This window comes from Malaya genurostris, chromosome 3 (assembly GCF_030247185.1).
Source record: "Malaya genurostris strain Urasoe2022 chromosome 3, Malgen_1.1, whole genome shotgun sequence".
NCBI classification, from domain to species: domain Eukaryota; kingdom Metazoa; phylum Arthropoda; class Insecta; order Diptera; family Culicidae; genus Malaya; species Malaya genurostris.
Window position 1 is genome coordinate 283,861,111 of NC_080572.1, and position 22,328 is coordinate 283,883,438.

A 22,328-nucleotide genomic window follows, 5' to 3' on the forward strand; every position below is an offset into this window, starting at 1 on the left:
AAAATTTTGAAAATGCATCCAGCTGAGCATAGTAAAGAAAGACGTAGTCCTGCGTTAAAACTTAGGAAAACGAATTATGCTGGACAAGTGAGATATTTACGCAAGGCCAACCACCCCCTGAGCGCACTCGTCCTGAATCATTATCGAGTAATTCTATTTGAATTTAATAATTGATCATGTTTGGAAGGTTATGGCAAACATTTTCGGGCAAACATCTTACAGATGATGGAACCGACTGAGCCTCCTCGAAGAAGTCTGAACTTATTTCGGAATTTGCAAATGAGCACAGAAGTTACTACAACGTTGTTTCATGATTCAAAATGTTCATAACAAACTCTTTTTATTCCGAAGAAGAGAACACTATTGAAAATGTATTACTTTTATTGCACTTCAAAAATTAAATTCGAAAATCAACATGATCAAAAAATATTTTTAATTTAATTTTTCTTGATATGTTAAAACTGACAATTGACAAAGTTTACAGCACTATATGAAAAGGGGGAGAAATAACAGTTCGGCTGAAGAGTTCGTATCGTTTAATAGAAACACACATTTTTTTGCCAAAATTCGTTTTTATTATTCAACATAATTGCCATCAGAGGCGATAAAGCGATTATAGCGATCTTCCAACTTTTCGATACCATTTTTGTAGAACGATTTGTCCTTTGCCTCAAAATAGGCCTCAGTTTCAGCGATTACCTCTTCATTGCTTCTAAATTTTTTTACCAGCGAGCCTTCTCTTGAGGTCTGAGAACAGGAAAAAGTCACTGGGGGCCAAATCTGGAGAATACGGTGGATGAGGGAGCAATTCGAAGCCCAATTCGTTCAATTTCAGCATGGTTTTCATCGACTTGTGACACGGTGCATTGTTTTGATGAAACAAAACTTTTTTCTTCTTCAAATAAGGCCGTTTTTTTTTAAATTTCGTCCTTCAAACGCTCTAATAACGCTATATAATAGTCACTGTTGATGGTTTTTCCCTTTTCAAGGTAGTCGATGAAAATTATACCATGCGAATCCCAAAATACAGACGCCATAACCTTACCGGCCGATTGTTAAGTCTTTCCACGCTTCGGGTTCGGTTCATCGCGTGCAGTCCACTCAGCTGACTGTCGATTGGACTCCGGAGTGAAGTGATGGAGCCATGTTTCGTCCATTGTTATATATCGACGAAAAAATTCGGTTTTATTTCGATATAACAGCTCCAAACACTGCTCAGAATCATCAATTCGTTGTTGTTTTTGATCGATTGTGAGTTCACGCGGCCCCCATTTTGCACAAAGCTTTCTCATATCCAAATATTCGTGAATAATATATCCAACACGTTCCTTTGATATCTTTAGAGTGTCAGCTATCTCGATCAACTTCACTTTACGGTCATTGAAAATCATTTTGTGAATTTTTTTCACGTTTTCATCGGTAACAGCCTCTTTTGGACGTCCACTGCGTTCATCGTCTTCGGTGCTCATAACAGATCGGCTGAAAAGTTCGTATCGTTTCTATGAGAGGGCGCCACTAGACTTCTTTATCATTACATAAAGACAATTGGATTTTCATTTTAATAAAGGACCCTTTCAAGACTTAGTTCTGATTCCAGCTGCGGCCATGAGTTCAACCAATAGCTAAATTAGAATAGAAATTATGCGATGATACAAACAAACTCGAAATAGTTTATGAAATTATCAACAAAATGTCTGAAAATAACAGCTTATTTCATCATTTGTAGAAGTTAATCGTTTGGTTCAATTAATATTTCCGAGTAAATTTCATAATTAACGACGAATCACCTAAGATGATATTTAAGTAATAAGAGGAATATGTTTTAATAAATTTAAATCGTTGTGACTATTTTAGAATTATATTAGGATAAAAGTTTTATGTAAAAGTGATGCTACGGCGAAGAAAAACTTATGTAAACTGCCTTAAGAAATAAACGTATTTATGGAAAAAAAATTGTTTGAGTTGGCGTTTTGGTTGTTGAATTTTCTGAACTCATATGTTTGGTGTTATTTAAATATATTTATCGTCAATAAGTCAAACTTTAGTTTAGATGCACCGTTCCAATTCTGAAAGCGAAGCACACAATCAATCAACTAATACGAACGATTATAGATATTCGGAAGTGTTACAGTTACATTACCGACTCACTTTTTTGCAAAATCAACTCGATTATGATTTCGGTTGCGATGTTCAAGTGGGTACCGTAGCCTAGTTCGTCTATTATGAACTGCATGTTATCCGCAATTCCCCGCTATAGTAATTAATGAAAGAATACAAAACAGTTTTAGATACTTTTGATTCCTTTTCCGATAAACGGAAATGTACGGAATTAACAATGTGACATTCTGGCATTGCTACTTCTCTATGAAAGACGATTGCTTTCTTCATAATGATATGCTGTTCAATAATTTACATCTACAAGTACGTCATAGACCTTAGCAGCTCGTTAAGAAATCTCGAAACGATAAGAGAAATAAATGTGACCAGATATAGGAAGCATCACGCTTGTTTACTGGTCGAGTAAAACAGCGCAATGGAGTACTCCGTCTTCGGTTTAATCAATGTTCATCTGATTGATGGCTGTGCACCGCCGAACCTGCGGGCGATAATCACCTCATTAAATCACACTCACTTTGCAGCGTTTCTCCACTACCTTGGAAAAGCCGGAGAAAATCATAATCAATCGTTTCACAGACCGGAATCGGATCCGGCGCCCATTCGCCGTCACTGTCATCGGCGCGTCAACCGGATCGTTAAGGAATGAAAGTTAAATCGCCCATCTGCCAAGCCTGCTAAGATGACGACGACGACGACGACGACGAAGTTTGGCTAGGGGAAAATGCTGATTCCGGTCCTCGCAGAAGGTTGAGCAGTTGCGAAAACAGTAGACCGAAAGGTGAAGAATGATAAAGCCATCACATTATTCGTTGCCACAGCCAACTTTTCCATCGCTGGATGACTAATTCATCAACCGTGGGATCTTCTGGATTCAGGATAAATTTACCGTTTGCTCGTTTTGGGATCGGCATTGGTCCAACCTTCCGCCATTTGTGCCGGTAGTGAAGCGAATAATTCGATCCGGATGTGTGCCGGAGTCCGGAGGTTTGATAAACTGTTTACGATTCCGGTAACCCGAGACAGGTCAGAGATTGAAGGTGAAAGTTTAATAACTTTTTAATAACACCATTAGTCACCGATTGATCAACAACGAAAGAGTAGCTCTCACTATAATGCTAATCGTCCGGCGATGGTGTCGATGCGTACGATTTTCTGCTAAACTGAATTTAATTGGATTAAAAAGGGTTCGATTTGGGGCTTTCTGGCTTTGCCTGAACGCGAGCGATGGCATTGCTGACCGGGATTTACCGGGAGCCTTGACTAATTTCGGTTCAATGAGGCTAAGCTTGAGGATTGTTCGCATTGAATTTTGGAGTGATGGAAAGGAAAACGCACTTGACCAATAAATCGTCACAAAATTTTTATAATAGAAATGTTGAAAAGTATTGGTTGTGTTGAAGTATTGATTGAAAAGTAGGTTCAATCCAGGCGAGATTTCGCATTTGTATCAAAATCGATATTTTCAGAACTTAATTTAAATGTGAAATATCGAACTTCCGAGCAATTACCGTTTAGTGTACTGTGTCTAAGTTCTTTGAATTAGTCGATTTGGATTTCATCATACACAGTTGCTTTAATTATAAATCCTTAAATTAACACAATTTCATGCTTCACGATCTACATCTACGAATCTCGTGTGTTACACTTCCTACGTTGTTACAGGTGCGACAGCTGGTTGACACAAGCTCTACCGACTTCTCGTTTGCTGCTAAACTAGCAAGAATTGGAATTAGTGATCCTTTTTTGAATTGGCTGCAGTCTAATTTGATAAGCCGTACCATGACAGTTAAAATCGGTCACTGCAGCGACTTTTCTAACTAACTCGGGGGTACCTCAAGGTAGTCATCTCGGACCCTTTTTATTTTTGCTGTATCTGAATGATTTGAGCCTTGCGCTGCAATGTCAGAAATTCGCCGACGATCTCAAATTGTACCATCTTATTAGAGACCCGGAAGATGCCAGATTCCTGCAGAAACAGTTGGATATCTTCTCCAATGTAATTTCTTTTTTACGTAATCGCACAGTAGTTGTATTCAACTATACTATTTTCCAACCTATTCTCAAACGAGAATCGACTGTCAAGGACCTAGGAGTCCTGTTGAATTCAAAACTTAATTTCAAGAATCACGTAGAATATACAATCTCTAAGGCTTCCAAGATGCTAGAATTCATTGCAGTCATCTAGGCTCCCTATTATCAACTTGACATCCAACGCATCGAGGCTATTCAGGATGATTTTATTCGGTTTGCACTTTGCAGTCTTCCTTGGAGGGATACCAACAACTACCATCTTATTAGAGACCCGGAAGATGCCAGATTCCTGCAGAAACAGTTGGATATCTTCTCCAATGTAATTTCTTTTTTACGTAATCGCACAGTAGTTGTATTCAACTATACTATTTTCCAACCTATTCTCAAACGAGAATCGACTGTCAAGGACCTAGGAGTCCTGTTGAATTCAAAACTTAATTTCAAGAATCACGTAGAATATACAATCTCTAAGGCTTCCAAGATGCTAGAATTCATTGCAGTCATCTAGGCTCCCTATTATCAACTTGACATCCAACGCATCGAGGCTATTCAGGATGATTTTATTCGGTTTGCACTTTGCAGTCTTCCTTGGAGGGATACCAACAACTTTCCCAGCTATCTAGACATCTTACAATGCTGTGTGTCACAATATTGAACTGATTGCCATGAATTGTTTCATAAACTGAACCTAGCTATTAACTGTCGTAATCTCCGGTCTCATCCATTTCGCAGAATTCAATCTGCTCGAACGAACTACGGCTATAACGAATCGGTTTATATAAGAAGATGAGGAGGTTTTATGTCTGATAGAGAGTTTCAGCTCCATGGAATTTTTCTCTACTTCTAATAAATAAATAAATAAATCATGAAAAGGAATAGTAAGAAAGCATATTACGAAAACCTTCTTACAAACACATCTCATTTAAAATTTTGGAAAAATCTGGAATATACATTTGGATAGTCAGGAATCAGGAATCAGAACAATTTGGCTCAAATGGGACGTTCCCCTTGATATTTGGAGATTTGTGCCTTGCCATCAATTTGTTTTTAGCATCATTTTCCCGATATATAAGAGGGAAGGATTGAAGGGAAATGGTAAGGTTTGGACTAGGAGGATGGGGAAAATTGACGACACAAAAACACAAAAAAAAAACAGAAGTAAATTCTGCACCCCTAAGGGATGCTGAACAATCTGCTGGGGATCACATTTAGTGGAAGCAGAAGTTAATTCTGAACCTCTACGAGGTCCCGAACAGTCTGCTGTAAAACCTATTTAGGTTTGTTACTATGTGCATTCTTTCTGGTGAACGATGCACAGATAATAAAACCTCCAACCCCCGAGAGGATTTAAAGATTTTACAAAAGCGACACCATTCTGCACTCCCGGAAGAATGCAGAACGATTCACAGTATGTACGAGCAGAAGTAAATTCGATACCCCATTAAGTATTCCAAACAATCTGCTAAATCCTATTTGAGGTGAATACTGAAAGGATTCATACACTCCAGGAAGAACGATGAACCCTTCTGACTATAGCTCCTTACCACATTGGGTGAGAAACGAGAGAATATCCTTTAATATACTCATCCCACGTAACCATTTGAGACCACAAGCGAATGTGGCTTCTGGCACCATACAAGACATCCATATGCTAAAATTGGTCTAACAATAGTTTTGTAGATCCAATGAATATAGCTGGGTTTGAGTTCCCATGATTTTCCAAAAGCTCGTCTGCATTGGCCGAAAGCCATGCAAGCTCTTCTAATCCTGAAGTCAATGTGAGCAGACCAATTCAGTTTTGAGTCAAGAATAACCCCGACGTATTTAATTTGATCGACAACAGTGACCTCTGAACTAAAGAACTGTAACGGACGAGCTCCTGTGATTATCCTACGATGAGTGAAAAGCACCATTGATGTTTTGCCCGGATTTACAGATAATCCAACCTGACAACACCATTGTTCAACAGATCGCAGGGATCGCAATATACGTTTGGGTTAACAAACAAAAAAGTGACAAGTTAAATTTCAGCCACAATGGCTACAATATCAATGTAAACTCTGAAGTTTGTGAGATATTCAATAAATTCTTCTCCAATATCGGTCAAAAATTAGATAAAGATATTCGTATAAACCCAACTGTTCATTCTACAGATAATGTCAGTCGTGTCAGGGATTCTATATTCTTACGTTCGACATCTTCGTCATTCTACTGATACAAGATTTGGACAGTAGATAGACTAGTGACCCTGAAAACATCGTATATCAGAAAATATGTTCTAAAAATAACTATATAATATTCGCTAGAATCCTTTCTCAATGCTTCAATGTAATTTAATGGCTATTACCTTGACTGTCTCAAAGTCACGTTGTGATTGTAATAATTATCGTCCTATATCTACTCTGTTTGTCTTCAACAATATCCTTAAAAAACTCTCGGTTAATAAATTTCTCAAATTCTTAAACAAACATAATATCCTATCCTATCCTTTAATTAGTAGACAATGCAGTGAACGAGATTGACAAAAAAAAAACAGAGTTGGTGCCTTATTTTCAGACTTCAAAAAAGCTTTTGACATTCTGGATCATGGTATCCTCCTGGACAAATTTATTCACTATTGTATCAGGGCCATTGCTGTTTCTATTATCCGTAGCAACTTGACAAACAGAAAACAATTTGTGTTCATCGAGGGCAACTGTAGCAATCTTGCTGCCATAAACGTGGGAGTGCCACAGGGTAGCAATATAGGACCACTGTTATTTCTGTTGTACATCAATGATATAGGTATCTTACAACTCACCGGGACCCCGCGGTTATTTGCCGACGACACAGCTCTATTTTATCAGAAAAATGACATCAGTGCTATTATCAACTCAATGAAGAGTGATTCAAGTATTATAGTTCAATATTTTAGTGCAAATTTATTGTCTTTAAATTTCACAAAAACTAAATGTATGATTTTCCGTTCTATAAGAAAAATATTTTGTAAACAAATTTTTGAAAAAAATGGATTCTGAAATCTGAACAATTATCGAGTATCAGAATTGCCGAGTCGATTTCTTGTGATTTTTACATTTAATACCACATTTCGACGACTTTCGATTTCTAAGCTATCGGACTTTAAAAATGTTTTATCAATTTCGATTATCATAGTGCGACTTTTCAAACGTATGCGGTTCTTCTTTGCGAATGTTTGAAGTTATGCGTTTTTTTATACGATACGTATTTTCGGATGACTTCAGTGTTATTTCGTACGTCGATAGCATTGGCAGGAGCCAGTTCCGTGTAGTTTCAGTTTTCAAATTTACAATTACTGCGGGAAAATTGTTGGTTTCAACGTAATTTTTTAAAAGTTAGGTAAATAGCATATCACTTTTAAAGTCGTGTTTCTTTCTCAAGATAGTCGTTAAATCACTAGATTTTTGTTGTTCTGCAATCTATTTTCAGCTGTAGTTTTTGTGTGTCTCATTTCTCGATCATACAATGTATGGAACAGTTGTAGAACTAATTTAATACTATTTAATACTATGAAGTTTGTTGATACGTTAAGGCGTTTAGGAGTTATGCAATGTTTTTGAGTTTTTTGAAGGTATTTTTAAAACTAATTTTTAAAAGTTAAAAAAATAACTGCCTTTCAATTTTCTCTTAAATTTTTACTTATATTATGACCTTTCAGGAACCGCATAGGATAAATTTTTATCGATCTGGCATCTAATGAATATTGATATTTGAAGCTTGACTAGTTTTTGATATAAAAACAATCATAACTTTTTACTGGTAGCTCATATGAAAAAGCTTGGTTGAGCAAAATTATGCGAAATGATTATTTCAACAACTCTTCTGAAGACAACTATTCCGTAGAACGTTTCACAAAAAAATTAGAACATAAAAAGTGAATTTAAAGGAGCCACCCTACTTTCACTCGGGAAAATTGATGTAACTCGGTCAAATGAAGAGCTAACTAGAGAGGTGCTTTTTCCATCAAAGTAGCTCAAAATAAAATTCCCTACAACTTTATTGTACAACAAAATCATTTTTGAGTTTTATTAAGAAAGTTAAATATCAGATTTCAATCTAAATGAGGACCAGCCCAGTAACTTTCTTCATCAAATGGAGCGCCATTTGAGTATAAACAACTTTTATGAGGACACCAACTACAAAAAACTAATATTTAATAGTGAAAATATTTTTGTCACGCTAATTTCCCGTTTCGGACCATAGTGCACTGGAGACTAGATCTGGGCTATATGGTGGATGAGGAAGCAATGCGAAGTGTAATTCGTTCAATGTAACCATCATTGTCATAGAATTGGGAAGCGGGGCATTCTCTTGGTGAAACAGAGGTTTTTTTTATTCGACACATGAGATCGTATTTCCTTGATTTTTGCATTCAAATGCTCCAACTGCGCTATCGATTGTTTTTTTTCCTTTTCCAAGATAGTCGATGAAGATTATACCATGCTGAAGTCTGTCGATTTCAGAGTGAAGTGATGGATCCATGTTTCATCCATTGTCTCATATCGATGCAAAAAATCTAATTCATTACTTGTAAACATGGCCAAACACTGTGCTTAATCTCTGAATCGTTGGTATTGATCAAACGGAACCCAATTTGGAAAGAGCTTCCCCATTGCCAAATGTCCATGCATAAATGTAAACATACTGCATTCTGATATCTTAACGACCTAAGCTATCGTCCGCAATTTCAATTTCAAATTAGATATAACCGATTGGTAAACTTTTTTATGCTTTCTTGAGTAGCAACTTCCATTGGACAACCAGAACGTTCATCATTTTGTCGTGAATACGACTTACTTTACTATAGGGCACATTTTCAAAATTTATTCTCTGAAAGAGTTATAAGTTTTTGATCGTGAATATCTGATGTTGTATCTAACTTATCAATATAATTTTGGCTTCATGTCAACGTAAATATGATAAGCAATTTATGGTAAGATTTTTAGTAGTACGACATAATCACAAATAATTCGAAATATTTTTTTCTGAAATGTTTGGTATCAAAGAAGACGCGTTAGATTTGCAGTCGTAATTTTGAAAGCTCAGTGATCTGCAAAAGTAACTTATAATCTAACTACCAGTAAATTCGATTTTTTTCAACTTGAACATGTGTTGCAACAACACTGAAGTGTTTCAACAGTACACTGTTGAAAAACCTGTTTGATTTGACCCATGTTAGCACCAGCCAGACAGAACGCGTTCTGAGGAATAGAACAAAATATCTGCTGATGTACAACTGTAACGGCATAAAAGATGAGCATTCAACTTTTTCCCATTATTTTCTGTACAACGGTTGTCGATGCAAGACACGTACAAGAGAGCAACATCGAAAGCCTCACGTTTTTTGGGATGAAGCGAGCTGCAGAATTGTGCCAAAGAACTGTCGCAGCTGGACACAGAGCAAAACCACACCAAAGGCCTGCTAGTGGAAGTCGTCAGTCGTCATGGGAGCTGCTCAGTTAAGTTGTCCGGAATTTGAGTCGGAATTCAATGTGAGCTACAAATGCACATACTGATTCCGCCCGAAGTGGATTGTTTCATTTTCTTTGGAATCCAATAGAAAATCGCATTGAATTCCTAGTCAAATTTCGGACAAGTTCACCGGGTGTACACGCCAAGAGCCATCTCAGTTCTGCCTTAACGCAGATCCCATAGGTCATAGTAATTCAAAGCACTTTTCAGTCCCTTGAACTTATTATTATTATTATATATGTTTTATATAGCCCACTTTTGATCTGTTGATATCGTGATTTAAAAGGACATAGTTCGAAATTCAGGGAGCCATTGTGATTCGTATTCACGTCAATCCGGTTATGTCTCTGACATTACCCACCCGCATTTTTTTTATCAAACTAACCCTCGAAATTGTTTTAAATCCAATTTTTTTTTAATTTCATAGTGACAAAAGTAGCGTCATATAAATGACTGTCAATTTGTTCTTACTAATCGACTTCTCACGAAATTTTAAAAATGGTACTGTCATAGTTATCTGGGCTTGACAATGATAACGCCATCTGTGTGTTAATCATACTACTTATTCAGGGATATGTTACCAATGTACAAGTTTAATTTTTTGATCGCTAACATTCAAATCTAAGATTTTTCGAATTCATTATTGAAAAGATGTCGAAAAAGCTATAATCGTTTTACGTTTCGTCTTAGGCTTTTCAGTGCAATAACAGTTTATATTGAATTGCTAGCACGACTGAGTAGGTCAAAATAAATCGCTAAGCAGTCATAAAGATTAAATCTATAGTGACCAATTGCAAAAAACCGCAACCTGTAAGAGTAGTAACCGGAAACTGATTTCGTCGGAGGCATCAGATTAGACACTTAAATTCGGTGCAATCTGAAAGTTATCATTAAAAGCAGAGTTGAATTTTACTTTGGATTAGACGAGTTTTACGCCAAATCGTTTTTGTAATTTACAGCACCCTTTCAGAATCTAGTGAAACTGTCTGGACATGCAAACTAGAGACGTTCGGGTAAGCGTTTTTTCAAACTCGAACCCGAACCGTACTCGTTCGAAAATAACAAAATTTAATTTTTTTTTTCCCGACCAACAAAAACCCTTTGGGTTCGAGTTCGGATCGGGTTTCGGGTACAAATACCCGGAACCCGATCATCTCTAATGTAAACCTCGTCACAAAATACCACTTCGCATACATTGTTTTTTTTTCAAAAGTGATCTAGATTGTCTTTTTGAGACAGTCAAATTCATCAAACTCAAACATTTATTTTTTGTAAATCAAATTTAAATTTTTAAAACCTACTTTTTTCAGTGTAGGACACGATTAGACTTTTTTTTGAATTTCTATTCGAAAACTTGCCTGATTTTGTAAAAGGCATTAGTAAAAACACATTTTTGTATGATTTTTCATTTTTTACTATAACCAATTTAATAAAAAAGTAATAATAGTTTTGCCCTTTCCAGAAGACTGTCTAGATCAATTTTGAAGAAATGAAGTATGCAAAGTGGCTTTTTGTGACAAAGTCTACAGGTTCAGACAACGTATTGAAATTTGAGATGGTGATGCCAGCATTGTTCGAGTTAACACGAAAGTCCTCCCTAGAAATTTACTAGTAAGTAGCACTAGTGGATCAACATAAATTGCCAACGTGCTGATCAGTCGAAGACGGAACGGAAAGGTAATCGAAAATTTGCATGAATTTATGCAAATTTTATGTGACTAATCCAGTAAACAAGGTAAAATCGGTTTCTTCACGTTTCGTCTTCGGCTCATCAGTGCTTAAAGCAGTTCAAATTGAACTGCCATCTCCACCTATCAGTTCAGTTTAAACCTCCACGCAAAACAAAATCGTAAGAATATCAATTGAAAATATTTTGACTTTAAATATCCGACCTAACGTGGCATGCCATATCGAATATACACACTGAAAAATGATTTAAAAAATTATGCAAAAAATTAAATCCCAATTTGTGGTTAATCATATTATCAGGATCCTATTATCCTTTCAACGGTATGCCGTGAATTCTTGCACCAAATTAAGTCTACTGGTAATGAGTATAATTAGCCTCATGCGCCTCAGTGTTCAAGTAATCCTCTGTTTCGAGGATAATTAATTGGACGCTTCATCGGAACTTTGCGCTCATCACACGGCAGGAGCAATTCAAAATATCCTGCAATGCGCTACCTGAAGTGATCCGTCAAAGAATAGAACCCATTTAAATTGTTAATGCTATAAAAATGTCAAACAATGGGGTAGCAACTTTTCCTCTGGTTAACAATTTAGACGGGAATTTGAAATTGCTTTGATCCGATTTATCAATTCGACTTAACTTTAAGGTGTTTTGCATTTTAGTAGAGTGCTTAAAAAAAAAGATCTAGTTCAACGAGTAACGAAAATAGCATGTTATGTACCTCTTTTTTTATTAATCTCGCAGCTTGCAGCTTTTCGTATCATGCGGCCATTTCTACTGCTTCAACGATAATATCATAACACAAAGAGAAACATTTTATTCAGGACTCAGCAGTGAGCTGGGAAGTTGAGCCGATATGGGAACACATAAAAACGAATCCCATTAACATACTGAAATATTCCTTTGTTAGCACTGCTGATGTGAAGTAGTTGCGATTGTTTGTGGTATGTTGTGAAGGTGGCTGCTGTTGTCGTTGTTGTTGTTGTTGTTGTTGCTATTAGCTTCTTGATGAAACCGCCTTAACCGTTTCAAGCAAGACCGAAAACGGTTTCAAAATCGCGACTGTTATTTGCCTACTCTTAAAATTTTGCCCGTGATGGGACATTAAGTAGGTGTTGCTGAAATGACATAAAAAGAAGGTGGCTTAGGGTGGTAGGTTGGGTTTCCATTTGGTGTGCTTCGTTTTCTTACGAGATAAGAAAACTGCTTGTGTTTGTGGCGGCGTTTGCGTAGCGATTGAAAGCACATGTGTGTGAATGGTGGTGGTGACGATAGAAGTTTTATTGCAGTACCCTTCTACGGAATCAACATCCGGTTGTTGGTTTTGAATATCTGATTCTGTCAAATGTGAAATGGTCGGGAGCTAATAACAGTATACATAGATCATAGATTCTCAACGAGGCTGGCACATAAGGCTTTCGATAAATCGACAACTATCTAGAAAAGTGCCTGTCTGATATTGCTATAGTTAAATAGACATTTGATACACTTCGTCGACTCGTAAGCGTACAGGGCTATTGCATGGCCAGTGCTACGATCCGATGAAAATTATCATAGGATGGTCAACTCTACTCTTTACAAATCCTCAAAAATAACTTAACTGTGCACGCTCTAGTGCGCCCACCAGTGCGCACTTGGGTGTGTTTAGGCAAGAGCACTTGAGAGCAATTCATGCGAAGAAAATATGATTCTCTCGCATTGACTTCTTTAGCCACAAATGCACACCCAATATTTGTCTGTTCGACCCTGCGCGCAAGTGCACTTTTTGTGCAATTTTCGACGGCTACATCCTGGAATATGGTGCAGAAACCACTTGAATCTTATTTCACGTCTATAGACACCAGCACCGGCTCGACCGTCCAACCTAGCAAATTTTAAACACAGTTCATGTGCGAGCCCGTGTATTTGTTTTCTGTGGACTTGCTTTTCCCAATAAATCAAAATAAAAGGTAATTATCGAGATAATTCAAATTTACTACGAATCTTAACGTATAACTCGGTTCAATAACGATGCCAAAGTAATTCATCGTCTGCGCCAGGTGTGGTAAAGTACAGATCTAAAAAGCACACTCCAGTGTAGAGCGCAATATAACGATTTCAAGCAGTGTTATTGGAATTTTTTGAAGTGCGAAAGATGAAACCTAACATCTTGAATGCTATATATGGGTATATTCTATGTGATCTTTGAAACTAAGTTTTGAATCCAGTAACACTCCTAGATTGATGTCTCCCGTTTTAGTACCACTTGCGAAATAGTGTAATCAAACGTGATCGTGGTTCGTTTACGAGAGAAGGAGATACCGGAGCATTTGGAGGCGTTCGGTACCATTCTCTTAACGTTGCACCAGTTAGAGAATACATCCAACTGTAACTGCAAGAAATCTGAGTCTTTCAGATCTTTGATGGGATTTGAACAACTTGAGATCGTTGGCAAATGATATCTTCATACATTGCAATGAGAAATTCAGATCATTTAGATATAGTAGAAATATGAACGGTCCTAGATGGCTTCTCTGAGGAACGCCAGAGCTCACGATGAATGATAGAGTAATGCAGTCACCAATTTTTGCGGTCAAATCCCTACAAATAAATCTAATTTTGGTTTGAATAATAATAGCATGTGCTACATTGTGTATCTCCATCCCTGTGGAGATGTTATTCTACGTCTATTGAAAACCGCTACTAACGGTATTACACCGAAACTGCTATTTACGAACTTAACGGGGGTTTGCAAATCGAAGTAGTTCGTAAAAAAAGTTTACGTTATTTGGGATTTGGTTCGTTAAAAAAGTTTTGCGTAATGAATGTCGGAACCTCCAATCACATGGCATATTTCGGAATGCAGGTGAAGAGTAGGTGCAAGAAATTATGATGTTTGGAGTCGTTTCAAAATCCAAGATGGCGACTTTCAGGTTATTGATATTCTATTATTGATTTCTGAAACCCCTTACAGTTTCGGTATTTTCGAAACGCGTTTGATGAGTAGATATAGCAGTTGGCACGACCCCTTCGATCGTTATGGCAAATAAAGTCTTTTTCAATAGTCCAGAATTTTTTTTTCACTCAAGACTAATTTTTGAAAAGGGCGTATGTGTTTTAAGCAACATTGTTTTTAAACAATTCTAACTCGAAATATATAGCTTCTACAAAAATTTTGTCAAAGAAAAGTTGTAGAAAAAGTTGTAGACAATGAACTTTTAAAAAATGGATATTGAAAAACAAATCTTCTGATTTTCAAAAAATCAAATATAATATTATTTTTTCAAAATTCTCTGTTCTTCCATTGTAAGATTTTTTCCATATCATACCACGTAAATCGATAAGTTACTAGGAAACTAATGAATATTAAATACAGTTGAAGAGGTGTTCTATGAAAAAGTTTCCCGAAGAAATTTTTTTTGTTTATTTTCGCAAAACGATGTTTGTTTTAGGTATAAATGTGTCGGAGTAATCAAATATTTTTCTTCAAGTCACGCTCAATGAAAAAGTTTGTAGGAAGCTATTTCCTAAATGCAGCCATTTTCGAAACATATTAGAAACAAAATCCTCACAAAATTTGGAATGAATTATTCTTTGATGCGATGCGAGCATTTGTTTTCGAGATATTACAAAAAATTTAATCGACGAAAACCCACTGGTTTATAAAAATCACAGGTTCACCAAGAGATTAATATCGGTCCACGTATCAAAAATTAGATTATCGCGGTCTTTTTGTTTTTCTCTGGTGTAAAAGTTTATCCACGGTATAAAGAATTATCTACACTTAACTATAGAAGTGTATTTTTTAAATACAAAGCGTTGAAAATTACCATCAAAAAGCCACAGTATTCAACGAGTGAGATTTAATTATGGGAAAGTATCATTGTTGTAGAATTTTTCATCATAACTGAAAACCTTGTTCGTGTAAGTCTTATTAAGTAATAGATAGTTTGATTGAACACTTTGCTTCCAAAACTTGGTTCACCTCGAAAGACGAGACATTTTTTCGAGATGAAATTCGGAAATTGCCTGAGAGGTAGGAAAAAGTAGTAGCTGGCAATGGACGATACTTTGATTAATCGTTGAATCCTTTTTATTTAGGAACAAATGCATTTTTGACCTCCCATGTGATGCAATCGGTGAAACATTGAAACGAATGGCAAGAGAATATGAGAATAGAATATTGCAAAAATAATGAATTTGGCGATGGAGAACCCAGACTAACTTATAAAAAAGGCGTATGCCTATGAAATATCAATTTCATATATCTCAAAAATGGATGCATTTAGAGAGCAGCTCTCTACTCCACTTTTCAATTGAGCGTAGCTTGGACACATTCATTCCTATAAAAACATCGTTTTACGAAAAAACAAAAAACAAAAAGTTTTTCTTCGGTAAACTTGTTTATGGATCACCTCTCCAACTGTCTTTAATATTCATTAGTTTGCTTGTTACTTAACGTTTTTCGTGGTATGATATGAAAAAAAATCTTACGATGGAATAATTAAAAATTTTGAAAACATAATTATTTTTGATATTTTGAAAAAATCGAAAATTTTTTTTTTCAGTGTATTTTTTTTAAGCTTCATTGATTGCCTGCAATTTCTTCTTAGAGAATATTTTCGTGGAAGCTATAGATTTCGAGTTCATTGTTCAAAAATAATGTTGCTTAAAACTCATAAGCCCTTTTCAAAAATAAGTCTTGAGTGAAAAAAGTCTCTAGACCATATTTTATATTTTGACAGATAATCACTGAAAATATTTGAGTTTTTTTGTAGGCGACTGCAGATCACTCTTAGATTTCTACCTGTGACTAACAGACTTGTGTCGTCACAGAATAGGGATTTCTGTTCTCGGTTGAGTCATCTCCGAAAAAAATTGAGTTGAATTATTTGTCACACATTTGCCGATCTCGACGAACTGATTCGAATGGTATATGGTTGTTATGTTCTTCAAGCATTTATTGCTGTAAGTAGTTTAAATCAATATAATTATGGAATTGCTTGCAACTGGAAAATGCTGCCATCATTTGGTTTACATATGTCATATTCGAACAATTATGTTGCCAAAAACGAACCGTGCTAAAATCGGTTCGAAGCAAAATGTCATGAAAAAGGATACTGTACACAGTCTTTTTGGTACTTAGAAACAATTGTATGTAACTATATTAAAAAATCGTTTTTTACGTTGCTCTCAAGCATTGCTTTGTCATACAGCGCTCAAAACTCCTACTACTGGAATAAGGGAAAAAATCGCTTACACAAAAATATCGATATCTCTGTTAAAAATGGACGGATTTTACCAATCTATGGCTTGTTGGATAGCTATTACCGTGCGGAATCTAAGTCTGGAAACATATTCTGTTTGCAAGGTCAAATGTAACAGATACTGTCAAAAATTGTTGACATAAAACTTCGTATAACTCAAAAAGTAAACATCCGATCTCAAAACCATTCAATAGCGTTCTGGGTGACGGGGAGACCTTTCATTTGCGACTAGTTTGATCAAAATCGGTCCAGCCATGTCTGAGATCTCGACCTCTTAGTTGACAACACACATACAGACACACACACCCACACGGACATATGCTCAGTTCGTCGAGCTGAATCGATTGGTATATTACATTCGGCCCTCCGGACCTCGGAATATTTTTCTAAAGTTTGAGCGAAGTCTATACCTATTTTTTATATATATAAAAAAAGGTAAAAATAGCCATTTCAACAAATATTTTATTATTATAAAGGGAATTGGAATTAAAAAATCTAAATTAGCAAAAGTAAGATTTTTTTAGTTGTCTCAAAATATAACTAACTAAAATCAGAAAATCAACTAATTTTTTCGCCAAAATGCTGATTTCGGTCTTTCCGTGCGGGTAGATTTGGAAGATCAGAAGTGAAAATATTTTACAAGATTGGAGCTACGCTCGAACCCTGCGGAACACCGGCTCGTACGGGTAGCAATTCAGATTTACAATTCTGATAGCTAACCTGAAGAGTACGATCAGTTAAATAATTTTGAATCATTTGATCAAATAAATAGGAAACTGGAAATCAGACATTTTTGCTATTAAACCTTTGTACCAAACACTGTCGAATGCATTTTCTATGTCTAGAAGAGCAACTCCAGTGGATAACCCAGAAGATTTATTTGCTTTTATCATGTTCGTTACTCTGACAAGTTGATGGGTAGTTGAATGTTCATGACGAAATCCAAACTGCTCTTGTAAAAAAAATTGAATTTTCATTTATATGAGACATCATTCTCATCAAGATAATTTTTTCAAAAAGTTTACTGATAGAAGAAAGTAAGCTAATTGGTCGATAACTTGATGTTTCTGCTGGGTTTTTATCAGGTTTGAGGATATGAATTACTTTAGCGTTTTTCCATCTTTTCGGGAAGTAAGCTAATGAAAAACACTTGCTGAAAATTTTAACCAAGAGTCTCAAGTCAACATCGGGAAGATTTTTAGTAAGAATATTAAAATTATTAATATTAATTTCATCAAAATTCGTCTCAATAATGTCATCTTGTAATAATACTAGAGTTGAAATATGATCATATTTCAGTGAGACTTCATTTTCAATAGGACTCACAACGTTCAAATTAAAATTGTGGACACTCTAGAACTGCTGAGCAAGTTTTTGAGCTTTTTCGCAGCTTTAAGCTTTGAGAGCAAGAATTGGTTTCTGGTTTAGATTGTGGTTTAATTTGTTCAACTTCTTTAGCGACAATTTAATTTGACAAAAGAGTAAATCTATGTTTAATTTCTTTTTGTAAATCTTTAACTATGTTTTTATAGCAGGATCACGAGAACATTATCGACGACGAACATTCTTCAACCGAATGAGCAGTTGAAGATGATCGGAGAATTGAGAACCAGATCAATTGTTGAAGGGTTTTTCACGGAGGAGAAACAAGTGGGATTACTGGGATTGAGAACTGTAAAGTAACCAGCATAGAGTTGATTATGAAGTATTTTACCATTACTGTTATTTTGCCTACAATTCCACTGGACATGCTTAGCATTTAAGTCCCCTATTACGAAAAATTTCGATCGATATCTTGTAAGTTTTTGCAAATCGCCTTTAAAGAAATTGGTTGGGTTGGTAAACGACTGGACAATGCGCAATTCAGGCCCCAATGTGGTTCTTAGCCTCTTGTCCAGTAACTCCTATCCCTACCTCCCCGCGGTGCCGGCTAGGGTACGAGCAACCATAGGGAAGATCGGATAACCAACCCCGGTGGGACCTTGGTCGTATGCTGACAGGGAAGGGGGGGCGTGCCTTCTCTTTACAGAGAGCGAGCCTACCCGAGCATCTGTTCACCATGTTGGGGCGGCTCGAAACAGCGTCTGTTCTCCATATTAGGAGCAGCTGATTACCGCCCTTGTGTCAGTGTGGGACTCTAAACAGTGCTGACACGATGGCCCTCCGGCGAGACAGGAGGTTTGTGCAGGCCTAACAAGCCGCCCGGAAAACATATGTTACGAACGATCAAGAAGGAAATACGACTCGGAATAATCGGCAAAGACCTACGCAACGAACAAAGGACTACGATTGGAAGCTAGGCACATGGAAATTCAAATCGCTTGGCTTCCCAGGATACGACCGAATGCTGCGTGATGAGCTTCAAATCCGCGGCTTCGATGTCGTAGTACTGCAGGAACTTCGTTGGAATGGATGGATGGAGTGGTATGTCCCGTCTACAAAAAGGGCGATAAGCTAGATCACATTGCTGAACGCCGCCTACAAGATACTCTTCCAAATCCTTTGCCGTCGTCTATCACCAATAGCTAAGGAATTCGTAGGGCCGTACCAAGCGGGATTTACTGGAGCCCGCGCCACTACGGATCACATATTCGCGATAAGACAAGTACTCCAGAAGTGTCGTGAATACAACGTACCCACGCATCACCTATTCATTGACTTCAAAGCGGCATACGACACAATTGATCGAGAACAGCTATGGCAGATAATGCACGAATACGGTTTCTCGGATAAACTGACGTGATTGGTCAAAGCAACGATGGATAGAGTGATGTGCCGAGTATCTGGGACGCTCTCGAGTCCCTTCGAATCTCAGAGAGGGGGTAACGTCAAGGTGATGGACTCTCTTGTATCTTGTTCAATATTGTCTTGGAAGGATTCGAAGAGCGAGGATCGACACAAATGGCACGATCTTCCGAAAGTCCGTACAACTTTTTGGCTTCGCTGACGATATTGATATTGTGACACGTGAGAAGATGACGGAAACCTACATCGGACTGAAAGCTCAAGCTAGGCGTATCGGACTGGCCATAAATGCGTCAAAAACAAAATACATGAGAGGAAGAGGCCCTAGAGAAGAAACACTACGCCTCCCGCCACGAACATTGACAGACGGTGACAATATCGAAGTGGTTGATGAGTTCGTGTATTTGGGCTCACTGGTGACCGCCGAAAATGACACCAGCAGAGAAATTCATAGACGTATTTTGGCAGGGAATCGTGCGTACTTTGGACTCAGAAAAACCTTCCGATCGAGAAAAGTACGCCACCGCACTAAATTGACCATCTACAAACCGGTTGTTCTCTATGGCCACGAGACCTGGACTATGTTGGCAGAGGACCAACGCACCCTCAGTGTTTTCGAAAGAAAGGTACTGAGGACCATCTATGGCGGAGTGCAGATGGAAGACGGAACGTGGAGACGGCGTATGAATCACGAATTGCAACAGCATCTCGGAAAACCACCCATCGTACGGACAGCTGAAATCGGACGTCTACGATGGGCTGGGCATGTCATAAGGATGTCGGACGACAGCCCAGTGAAAATGGCTCTTGAATCTAATCCGATTGGGACAAGAAGAAAAGGAGCACAGCGAGCAAGGTGATTCGATCAAGTGGAGGGTGATCTCCGAAGTATGCGTGTCTTGAGTGGCCGGCGACGAACTTTTTCATTGAGAATTTTGGCATTTATGGACGATTTGGCGCAGAATTTTATCATTTTCAACAAGATATTTTTTTCAAAAAGTTTACTGATAGAAGAAAGTAAACTAATTGGTCGATAACTTGATGTTTCTGCTGGGTTTTTATCAGGTTTAAGGATGGGAATTACTTTAGCGTTTTTCCATCTTTTTGGGAAGTAAGCTAATGAAAAACACTTGTTGAAAATTTTAACCAAGAGTCTCAAGGCAACATCGGGAAGATTTTTAATAAGAATATTAAAGATTCCATCATTACCAGGAGCTTTCATGTTTGTAAGTTTCCTAATAATTGACTTAATTTCATCAAAATTCGTCTCAATAATGTCATCTTGTAACAACATTTGAGTTGAAATATGATCATATTTCAGTGAGACTTCATTTTCAATAGGACTCACAACGATCAAATTAAAATTGTGGACACTCTCGAACTGCTGAGCAAGTTTTTTTTAGCTTTTTTGCCATTTGAGAGAAGTATTTCGTTTCCTTCCTTGAGAGCGGGAATTGGTTTCTGTATTCTAACCAAATGAAATATAGCTTCGTTGAAAACTCTGAATGTCACAGGAAGATGATCTGAGTGAAGGTCAGTATAAGCAATCAGTTTACTACAAATGTGACTTTGACCTGTTAGAACTAGATTAATTGTAGAGGGGTTTCCCACGGAAAAGAAACAAGTCGGATTACTGGGATTGAGATCTGTAAAGTAACCAACATAGAGTTGATTATGAAGTATGTTATCATTACTGTTGTTTTACCTACTATTCCACTTTACATGCTTTGCATTTAAGTCCCCTATTACGAAAAATTTCAGTCGATATCTTGTGCGTTTTTGCAAATCGCCTTTAAAGAAATTTAATTGTTCACCGGTGCATTGGAATGGCAAATATGCTCTAGCGATAAAATAAATTCCATGAATGGTTTCAATTTCGATTCCCAAGCTTTCAATTACTTTAGTATAGAAAGAAGGTAAAATTCGATGTTTAATTTGCCCTTGGATAAAAATGACAACTCCACCACCCATTCCAGTAAACCTGTCAAATCAATGAACCACATAATGTAGTTTGCTTTTCAGGTCATTTGGTTTAAGAAAAATTTCTGCCACAATAGCAGTGTGAATTTTGTGAACTTTGAGAAAATTATAAAATTCATCTTCACTCGAGTTTACAGATCGAGCATTCCAATTTTAAATATTCAAAAAGTTATTTAACATCATTGTTAAATTTTAAATTTTAAATCATTACAATATTATTTGCAAATTGTCATTCGAAAATATCCATATTGTAAGGGTTTTCAAGATCTTTCGATCAGCCGGGTGTCACCGGCTTGGATTTCAAAACAACTTCATACATTGTTTTCATGCATCTAACTATCAAATTCGATTCAAAAGTTTTCCAATTAATTACAGTTTTCAAAGAATCCCGATAAGCCGGAAGTTGCTATCTTTGATTTCCAAAATATCTCGAAAATCGTTTTCCGGAATCTACACTCCTAGAAAAGCTTAACAAACAAAATACAACTAATTAAGTAAATGATATTCAATAGTAAGTGATGTAATAAATTGAATGTTTTGGAACAGTGTATAATGCACAAAAAATTCCCATCCGTCTGCGATTCCGAACAACGTAAGCTTCGAAGCTGCACAAGCGAACCTTCCCCTCATTCGAATTCGAAGTTGAGAGACGTTTGGAGGCAACATGTTAATTTTAAATTGCTTGTACCTGTCGGTTTTACGCTACTTTTAATTTCATTACATGAACCGCCACCGTGCGTTTTGGCGCCGTTTCGGAACATACTTTGCAAAACCGCATTCCGCTTCGCTAATGTGATGTGCTTGTCTTTAACGATTGAATCATTCTTCGTTTGTTCGTCTCTTCCCCCAAACAGGACTGTTGCTGCGGCGCTCAATTCCCTGTCTGCCGTCACGTGCGAGGACCTGCTCGTATCCGGTCTGGGTATGAAGATTCCACCGGAGAAGGGTGCCATGTATGCCAAATGGATGTCGCTCGGGTGAGTAATGACGACGGGTGGAGTGTTTTTTTTTGTGAAACCAGGATGAGT

At 37.1% G+C, this 22,328-nt stretch overlaps 1 protein-coding gene across 1 annotated transcript in view; it reads left to right on the forward strand.

The window, feature by feature from the left end:
* LOC131434363 (sodium-coupled monocarboxylate transporter 1) overlaps positions 1-22,328 on the forward strand; it is a 211,806-nt gene that overhangs the window by 87,190 nt on the left and 102,288 nt on the right. Inside the window, exon 9 of the mRNA XM_058601032.1 lies at positions 22,155-22,277. Coding sequence (XP_058457015.1) covers positions 22,155-22,277 — 123 coding nt within the window. The remainder of the gene's footprint in view (positions 1-22,154; positions 22,278-22,328) is intronic.